This window comes from Beta vulgaris, chromosome 8, assembly GCF_026745355.1.
Source record: "Beta vulgaris subsp. vulgaris cultivar EL10 chromosome 8, EL10.2, whole genome shotgun sequence".
In the NCBI taxonomy this organism is placed as follows: domain Eukaryota; kingdom Viridiplantae; phylum Streptophyta; class Magnoliopsida; order Caryophyllales; family Amaranthaceae; genus Beta; species Beta vulgaris.
This window is the reverse complement of record NC_079209.1, coordinates 11473970-11484057: the sequence shown is the minus strand read 5'-3', so window position 1 is coordinate 11484057 and position 10088 is coordinate 11473970. Positions and strand designations below refer to the sequence as shown.

At 35.2% G+C, this 10088-nt stretch overlaps 3 protein-coding genes across 3 annotated transcripts; 1 reads left to right on the top strand and 2 right to left on the bottom strand.

Annotated features, from left to right (window-relative positions):
* Positions 1–1448: 1448 nt before the first annotated feature.
* Positions 1449–2333, top strand: LOC104882879 (uncharacterized). The gene has a single exon (XM_010667293.4). The coding sequence runs from the start codon at positions 1613–1615 to the stop codon at positions 2036–2038; it is 426 nt and encodes a 141-aa protein (XP_010665595.1). The 5' UTR covers positions 1449–1612; the 3' UTR covers positions 2039–2333.
* A 1030-nt stretch (positions 2334–3363) lies between these two features.
* On the bottom strand, positions 3364–6022 carry LOC104882836 (probable serine/threonine-protein kinase PBL23). The gene is made up of 4 exons (XM_010667252.3): positions 5759–6022; positions 5379–5568; positions 4670–5061; positions 3364–4248 (listed from the first exon to the last, which is right to left on the bottom strand). The coding sequence occupies exons 1-4, from the start codon at positions 5942–5944 to the stop codon at positions 3889–3891; spliced, it is 1128 nt and encodes a 375-aa protein (XP_010665554.2). The 5' UTR covers positions 5945–6022; the 3' UTR covers positions 3364–3888.
* Positions 6023–8902: 2880 nt separating this feature from the next.
* On the bottom strand, positions 8903–9857 carry LOC109133642 (uncharacterized mitochondrial protein AtMg00810-like). The gene is made up of 3 exons (XM_019247209.1): positions 9752–9857; positions 9292–9577; positions 8903–9218 (listed from the first exon to the last, which is right to left on the bottom strand). The coding sequence occupies exons 1-3, from the start codon at positions 9855–9857 to the stop codon at positions 8903–8905; spliced, it is 708 nt and encodes a 235-aa protein (XP_019102754.1).
* Between the last annotated feature and the right edge of the window lie 231 nt (positions 9858–10088).

Genomic DNA, 10088 nt, shown 5'->3' with positions numbered 1-10088 from the left:
TACAAAAAATTGGAGTAAGAGTCTATGTCTACAAGACTACAATAGTCTATTATCATTACCATTAATGTGTTAGGTATCTAATTACTTGTGTAGTATTTTAATGAGATATAAATTACAATTATATTATATTTTAAAATATTAAACAATGATGTTATGTAGGATTAATGGTTAAGCTTTCACTTTCCGTTTCAAAGATCACGTGTGTTTAATATTTCTAACCACACAAGTGACACAACATTATTTTTTTAGTTGAACCTTTTAATATATTAAATATTAATATAGATATAATTATTCAAATCCAGATCTTGGATACCAGTTTCCGAGTTTATAATACTCCATAATATAAAAGAAAAGAGACGAGTGACCACGAGGGATAAGCACCATGAATTACAATTATGATGAGTAACTTTATGTATGGTCCTTCGTTAGGTCATTTTCATATTAAAATTATAGGACTACCTATATATTTCCCACTTACAAAGAAAAAAAAATTGTATTTCCCACTTACACTCTTAATATTGGGCATTAGGCAAAAGGGATAGAACTATACAAGTAAGAAGGCTAAAGCCATGCTCAGGGCCACTCACTCAAAGCAATCATGTTTGTTACATTCATAATAGAAAATTACTCGCACATCCTTAATCATTGTCTTCACTTTCACCCAAAATAATAACTCCTTGTGCTGCTACCTATTGTGTTTGTACCTTTGTTTGGTTATCTGAGATTTGATTGCTCAAATTAGCTGTTGATAGAGGCGTGATTTTCGGCTCTGAATTACTATATATGATCTATTCACAGTCACATTAGTCTACTAGTCTAGTAGTCTTATCCCAAAGTCCCTGGATTTTATCAAGCTTGGAATTATATTACTTGAATCTTACCAAAATTGAAAATGATCTGACTTGAAATCGACTAAATATAAATTTAATATGACTATATAGACTAAATTATCATATGATGACATTTTTATTTTTTAACAATAGATCAGAGATGACACCCAAATAGACCAAGGCCAATCTAAAAGTGAGTCTTACAAGTGGTTTAATATGACTTGAAGTGTGTAGATCTAGAGGGAAACTGATCGGTATGAGTATGACCTGTTATTCTACTTGTTGGAAAATATTATTAAACTATTAATAAGATTGTGGTACCAAGTAAGTGTTGGCCCAGTGATGATGGGGACTGGCTTTGGTAGGACGGACCCATGTTCGAATCCCCGCAACACCCTTGGGAGAAGAATTAAACCTAACCACCCCGAACTTGGCCTCGATCCGGATGTAGCCCAAAGGGTGAACTAGGTGCAAACACCAAAAAGAAATAAGATTGTGGTGAATTTTATGGAATTCCAAAGTCCCTATCACAGGAAAAGGAATTTTCTCATGCTGCTTGGGCGCTTTACATAAAGCAGACATGTACTCCTCTTATAAAGCAAAAGATCAGAGATGCCTGATGGCTGTTGCCTGAAGCCTAAAGCAATCCTCCCACAAAGTCACAAAAACAAAGACAAAGAAAAAGACGCCAGAGCCATCATTCTGTGCTTCATTTACAAGTCTCCCACCACAAATGACAAATACACACTCACTAGAATAAAATACTATCACTTTTCTTAACAATGCTATATAAGAGAAGCACCTCAACCAACATACTCATCACAGAAAAAATGGGCACAACAGCTCCACTTGCAATAGGCACCAGAGGCACGGTAGGATCTCTTGTCCGAAGAGAGATTGAGTATTTTCGAAGGCTCGAGTGTGTTGAAACCTCTAAGAAACCCAGCCCCAAAAATTATGTGGGTATCTCTAGCAATAAAACGAGTTTTCCAACGAGTCGAGTGAAGACACCTACGTTGGGATCATTGCTGACTATGAGCTGGAGAAGGAAGGGAAGGAAAAGCAACAGCACCAGTAGTAGTAGTGGCAGTAACAATAATAGCAATAGTTTTCTGCCTAGTATGTGCTCTGCTGTGGATGTCTCAGAAAGCAAGAAGTTTGGTGGGTTTAGTTACAGGAACCTTAAAGTAGATATGAATGTTCATTAGAATTCCATTTATATTAAGACCTTGAATCTTTAATAGGATTTGCTATTTGTAAGTATCTTTTCTAGAGTTAGTAGTTCTAGATGGTCATATTCCTAGATGACTTTATCTTGTGTTTCAAAGGATGCTTGTGATGAAACAAGTTTGATGATAGATCTTTCAGACTTTTACATGGATTGGAACTTTTAATCATGTAAGATGATCAGAAACAGCATTTAGTTGATTTTGAAACATAAAATTTGTGCTATAAAGTAAAAAGTGTGAAACCATAGAATCTTTCATGATATTAGTATATATATGTTGATCATGTGTAAAATACAACCTTTTTCTGTGAATGGATGAATGCTCCTGGTGTAAATATACATCCCTTCACATTCTCTCTTTCACATACACCCAGGTTTCGATGAAAATTGTATGAAAGCTCTGTTTAGTTGGAAAAAATAATATTTCCAATGGACTACTCATGGTTTATGAAAAGAACATTTTAGGCGAGAAACAATTGTAGATTAGTTTTTCTTTATTTGGTTCCTTGCAAGAAAAGTTCAAAGCGAAAGAGAAAGGGAAATGGAGGGAAAAGGATGAATGGAAGCAAAGAAAGGTAAGGAATAAGGGGGGAATATGCAAAAAGATATTACACGATGAACTCTAGTACCAGGAGAAGTATAATTCACTCTTAGGGAAAACTAATTTTCACTCTTACAAACTAAACATAAGGAAAATGGAAAAACCAGTTTCACTGAAGATGTTTTCTCTCAATCATACTCTCTCGAAAACTTTGTTTGACTTACCTAACACAATATTGTCTTTTAAGGCATTGGTCCATTGATGGAGGAACTTCAGCATACTTGTGAACTGACATGTGACAAATGTATCTGCATCACACTTAAGTTAATACTGGTTCCCAAGTACAAACCCTTGAATAATGATGATGTAGCCAACTATTCTATGTTTTTGTATCATAGATTCATATCATACAATCAGGTCAGTGCATAGCGCTCCGATCTAAGATTGGGGTTGGGAACAGGGTAGAGTTTAGCTGTGAAAATGAGCAGTTAACGAGAACACTTGATGGGAAGGGTGTACAAGTAGACTATAGACATGTAAAAAAAAAACAACTCAGCCAGAACCTAACCCGGTTAATATTGAGTTGCAATCTAGAAAATCCATATAACATCATTCCAAAAGAATCAAAACAACATAACAAACTCAAAAATCTAGCATGACCAACTAGACTCGCTAAATCCAAAAAAGTCTAGTGAAGATGTCCTAAACCAACTAAAATTTGGTACTAAAAGCACTTCAAATCTGAAAATTAGATTGATCCACCTGATCAACTTATTTGACAGGTCTATGTTGAAGAGAAACATTCTGATATGGTTCTCTTTTAACAACCTTTTGAAGTTGAATGACCTTTCAACAAGTATTCTTGATTTATGATAATTGACAACCTGACACTGTGCTTACATTCTTAAAATACAAGACCTTTCAAAAAGAAAATAAATTGACCTTGAATCTATTTCTTCTGGTCATAGGGGAGAAACTTTTGCTACAATCTACAAGTTCTACATAATTATAAATACATTGGATGGTCAAAAACCTATCCCTCAAAAAATTTACATCACCCAGAATTCTCTGACAGAGGAAGGGGTGACCAGTTGTGTTTCGGAAGAAAACCACTAACCAGATAACTGTTTGTTGGATAACGAAGTATATATTGGTACCACTACCCTTACTACTTATATGTTGCTTTTTTATTAGCAAGGACAATAGAGTCGATAAACTTTTTGTTCTCCACCAAACCGTTTGGGTGAATTGCCCAACCTTTTCCAGGAGGAGTAGAACGCGTTCATGCATCAAATCATGTGATCGGGTGATGTTCCTAGCTGTACCACATATCCATGTTGATGTTCCTCCTTTTTATCTTCTGCTTCTTCTTCATGGTGTTCCTCTTGTTCGCCCTCTATGTCTTCTGCTTCGACAGCCCTTATAATGATTGAATCTGATCTCGGGCTTCCAAGGTCATCTTCTGGTTTTGCTAGAAACTCGAGAGCTGTTACAACATCACTTATTAGAGGTCGTGTGCTAGCTTCTTCCTGAAGACACATAGCTGCCACTGCAAGGGCTTGATATAAGCCTTTGACAGGGTACTTGTCTGCCATCAATGGGTCAGCCATTTTTGTGAACATCTTCCTGTCCTTGAAGAGTGGTTCTGCCTGCAGAATGAAAAATCAGATGTTACAACTGAAATATGAAAAACACAAATGCATCATATATACCCCTAACATTTTATAAATGCACCATCTACCCTCGATGTCTGGAAAAAAAGATTCACCAATTACCCTTGACGGTTGATAGACCACAACAGTCTGTTAGTCTGTAAGGATATATGTCCCCCAAACATGTAAAATAACGCTAGGAAACTGAATATGCAACTGTAAGACCTTCTTAAACATCAGAATCTAACGTATCAATGACATCCGTTGGTCTATAAAGGGTAATTAAACCTCATGAGCATGTGTATGAAATATTAATAATCAAAAGTTGAAAACTGGTAGTGATGCGGAACTGTTGAAATTGGTCCTAAATTTGGAGTATACTTTTGTATCAAAACTACATGATAGAATTTCAACATACCCAAGAAACCAGATTTTGCTCAGCAGTTGGTTTAGTAGTATCAACGGCTCTCCTTCCTGAGATAAGCTCAAGGAACACAACTCCAAAGCTATAAACATCTGATTTTGTGGTGAGTTGACCAGTCATTGCGTACTCAGGTGCACAATATCCATAAGTGCCCATGACTCTAGTCGAGACATGTTCCTTGTCCCCAGTTGGACCAATCCTAGCTAGCCCAAAGTCAGAGAGCTTAGAATTAAATTCCTCGTCTAATAGGATGTTTGATGCTTTGAAATCGCGATAGATCACTTGTGGCTTGTTTGTTTCATGCAAATACTCGAGTCCTTTTGCTGCTCCTTCGGCTATCTTCATCCTGGTATGCCAATCCAAGGGCTCCTTATTTGGTGGAAGATCTACAAGACAAAACAAATTTGATGTCAACTATGCTCTAACATGACAACATGATCTAATTATGACTGAAATCGATACAACACAAGTTAACCAGAAAATCTTAAACTCGATACAACACAAATACTGGAACCCAACATGATTTGATCGATCTCTCATATTGTTGCACTTATGCTACATTCTATGAACAACTCAAAATTGACATGAGATTAAGCAGAATCATGACCCGTACACTCGAATTGTCATTGATGTAGCATGTTGTTCGGATTGGAATTAATGCAAAACTAGAAAGTTATTTTTTTTCTTATTCTAATTTCATTACCTAGAAGGTGATCTTCCACAGATCCATTCGCCATAAACTCATACACCAAGATTCTCTGATCACCATCAGCACAATATCCAATCAGATTGACTAAATTTGGATGATCAACAAGGCTGAGCATGAAAACTTCAGAAAGGAATTCTCTGTTTCCTTGCTGTCCATTCCTGTCAAGCTGCTTCACAGCCACAACCTGATTAACACAAAACAAGATTAGCGAAAGAGTATAACTATAAGATTTCAATTTCTTTTGGTTTTGAATATTTTGTCATATGAAGTTAAATGTCATTCTCGTACTATTCAGGTTTGTTTGAGAGCCTATATCCAAAACATTCCTGTGTTTCATATTTTATTTGTCAGAAAAACTGGAAACAAAAGAATACCTTTTCTACACCTGGAATGTATCCTTTGTATACCCTCCCAAATCCACCTTCACCCACGAGGTTTTCGATACTGAAGTTGTTTGTCGCGTTAGCCATTTGTCTAAATGTGAAAGTTTGAGCTGAACTCTTGTGGCCTGCAACTGATTCAAGCATCTGCTGCTGCTTCTTCTTCCCTATGACATACATATATAAACACAAAAATGATAAGAAAAGGGTATTGCATTGTCATAACTCATAATAGATATTCAGAATTGTACTAGTCTTTGAAGAAATCTTTATTCTTGGGTGTTTCTAGCATGAATTTGACAGGCTTAAGACTATTTATCATTGTGTTGGCATCCTAGAAGGGAAAACACAATACAAATGCTGGGCAATTCTATTCTATTCTTGAAGCAACAATAATATGAGATAACACATGTAAACATGATGAAATATATATATTCCTCCCCACAAGGCCACAAAGCATTATATTCCTGACATAGGAGATAGGACCATAAAAGAAAAAAAAGAGCAAACCTCTGGCAGCCGTTCTTAAGGAGAGAGTCTTAACAACGGTGGCCATAGACATTTTATTATCAGTAAAGTTGGCCTTCATAGTTGTTCTCCTAATGAACCTCCTCCTGTTCCTTCTCCTACTCTTCCTCGGCGACGAAATGGCGCTGCTGGTGCTGGTGCTGCTGCTACGGCCTTCCTCTTCGAGGAAATCAGCCCTGCAGCAAGCAAGAAAGGTCATCTTCCACCCTTTCTTTCTCCTTCAAACAAGCAGACACCCTAAAGTTAACTTTGCCTCCTTTAGCAATGATCATAAACCATTCATTACAAAAATAGTCTCCTTAATATAAATAGATAAAAATGAAGACATAGTTGGCATAACAAGCCTGCAACTTTGTTTGGTACAAGTACAACCCTGTATTGGCTGCACGACCATGCAAGATGATTAGGTTGACAAATAGGACTAGTTTTGTTTTTTTTTTTTAAGAAAGAGAATCATGATCTTATAAGTATTATATCTTTTATCTTCCTCCTACTCTTATTATTCTTACCATGTAAATATATCAGATATGTAATTTATATTTGTGTTTATCCGTGTCTTAATTCTTGTATATCTGATCTTGGTCAACGTAACCTTATATTACTATTATGGCTTCATCCTTATATTATATACTTGTGCGTTGTGATGTCAAAGTATGTATTCTGTACCTATGGGCTAATAATAGTCTAATATGCGAGACCTTCTCGTTAAATTGGTCACTACAAATGTATAAGAAATTACTTTAAAAGCCTGAAATAGAGTTCCTCCCATAGTTGGGAAAATAAAGTTGCGAAATTCCTAATTTCTCTCAAGGAGGAATAAATAACGTTCCTCCCATAGTCCCATAGCATCTTTTTTAGCGCTTAAGAATAATTTCCGTCACTAAGAGCATGTTCTCCCAACTTATTTTCAGTTCAGTTCATCTTAGTTCAGCTTAGTTCAGTTCAGCTCAGTACAGTACAGTACAGTTCAGTTCAGCTTAGCTCCATTCTTTTATAACCATTTTGTTAAATATTATTATTATGTTGGTCTAATTTATTTTACTAATTCTTCTTCTTATTATTATTATTATTTATTTTTATATCATTATTATTAAGTATTATTATTATTATTATTATTATTATTATTATTATTATTATTATTATTATTATTATTATTTTGTTTATTATAACTTTACTCATTATTATTAATATTATTATTAGGAGGAATATGGTTTAGGTCAAAAGCACAAATAAACTCACGTTTTTAGCCCATAAGCCAATCAAATCGCGTCAAAACGGGTTATGATGCAATTTTGCGCGGTCCGACCCAATCATTATATTTATTACTAAATATTATTATATTATTAAATCTAATTATTAAAATAGTAATATTAATTTACTTCTTAGATATTATTGTTATTATATAATCAAAGTATTAATATATTAATACAAATAATATAAAGTAATTATTATTAGTTATCTTATTATCATTAATTATGATTATTATTATTAATATTATTTATTTATAACTATCATTTAATATCCAAATATACTATTATTATTATTCATTATTCATTATTCATTATTCATTATTATTACTTATCATTATAATAATTATTTAATATTTATATTATTATTTTTTAAATATTTATTATATATTTATTACATTCAATCTAATTCAATTCAGTTTAATTCAATTCAATTCAGTTTGTTCAGCTTAATTCAGTTCAGTTCAGCTCAGCTCAATTCAGCTGTTTTATGCCGAAGAGAACAGGCCCTAAGTCTATACATATTACTTCATCCGTTTCAAAATATAAGGCATGCACGATGTTCGAGGTCGAACTTTGACCGTTTATTACTCTAAATTTACGTGGATAAAAATTTTAAAAAACAATATTATTATAGTATTTTTCAAAACGAATCCAACGGTATAATTTTATAATTTTTATTTATTATTATATTATGAGAGATATTTGTGGTCAAAGCATATCTTCATAAAGCGTGAATGCCTTATATTTTGAAACAGAGGGAGTACTAAGTAGGAGTATGCCCGTAAAAAATAAAGTACTCCGTATATAGGAATATAAGAATTGAGACTAGACTTGACAAAGATTTTGTGGAACGGGTTTTCGACAATTTGTGTGATATTACTGAAGAGGAAAAATGGTGCTCTCGCTCGTCGGATCTCTCTTTCCGATCATATTAGGAAGAGTTCTCTTATTTATGTGTGTGTTGTTGTTAGGATTATGTAAAGGGAGAGAAATATTGGGAGTAAACGACTTGTTCCTTCTATTATTCACAAACGTATATAAATAGGTTACACCAAGTAGGGTAAAACACCCCTTATACAATAAGAAAACTATACATAACATATCTTTCCTAATACTCCCCTCAAGTTGGAGCATGCAAATCACAAATACCCAACTTGCGCAACATTTAATGAAAATGTTGATGACCAAGCGCCTTTGTCAAAACAGCAGCTAAGTGATGACCTGTCGGAACATAGGCGGTATAAATATTACCATTCTATAACTCATCCCTGACAAAATGACAATCCACCTCTATATGCTTCGTGCGACCATGGAAAACAGGATTTCGGGTAATATGAAGAGCATACTGACTATCACAAAGTTACTTCATAGAGCCAAAATGCAAAACATCCGGAGAATGAAGCAAATACTTTAACCATTTAAGCTCACGGGTCGTTGCTGCCATGGCACGATACTCAGCTTCCACAGAAGAGCGAGAAATAGTAGGTTGCTTCTTAGTTTTCCAAGAAATGGGAGAACGACCAAGAAGCACAAAATAGCTAGTCAGGGGGCAAGTGGTCCAATCACTATCACAAAAGGCAGTGAGACACAAATCGTTCAGTAAGTAACAAAATACCCTGTTCTGGATTCCCTCTAATATATCAAAGAACACAAATAGCAGCATCCTAGTGATCGACCTACAGATTACTCAGAAATTGGGATAAAATATGAATAGAATAACTGAGCTCATGACAAGTAACTGATAAATACACCAAACGACCAACAAGCCGCCTATATTGATCAGGATGCTCAAACGGGTGACCCTCAACATGAGCAAGTTTATGGTTCTTCTCCATTGGAGTATCAATTGGCTTACAGCCCAACATACTTGTCTCAGTCAAAACATCAAAGGCACACTTGCGTTGAGAAAGGAATAAACCATCCGTCCCCCGAGCAACTTCAATGCCCAAAAAATATTTCAACAAACCCAAGTCTTTCATATGAAAGCAAGTACACAAATACTGTTTAAAAGCGTAAATTGCCTCATGAGAAGAACCTGCAATTATCAAATCGTCGACATAAACAAGAACATGCAAGGATGCACTCCCTTGGGTGTAAGTGAAGAGAGAGTAATCAACATAGGATTGAACAAAGCCAAAATCACGAAGAGTTGTAAATAGTTCAGCAAACCACTACCGAGGTGCTTGACGTAAGCCATACAACAACTTACGAAGTCTGCAAACTTTTCCAGGAGCAGGATTATCATACCTAGGTGGAAGGTGCATATAAACCTCCTCTTCCAAATCACCATGGAGAAAAGCATTCCAAACATCCATCTAATGCTATTCCCAACCTTGTGCTACAGCTACCAATTAGCACAGTCCTGTGTTTTTAATAAACATTCGCTACCCCCTGGTATGTGCCACTTTCGAGCTAAGAAAATACGAATTGTCCCCATCTTGGCAACGGGAAAAACGTCTCATGATAATCAATTCCTACAACCTGTCGATTACCATGCACAACTAAACGCCCTTTAAGGCGCCCAATTTCACCACTAGATGTATACT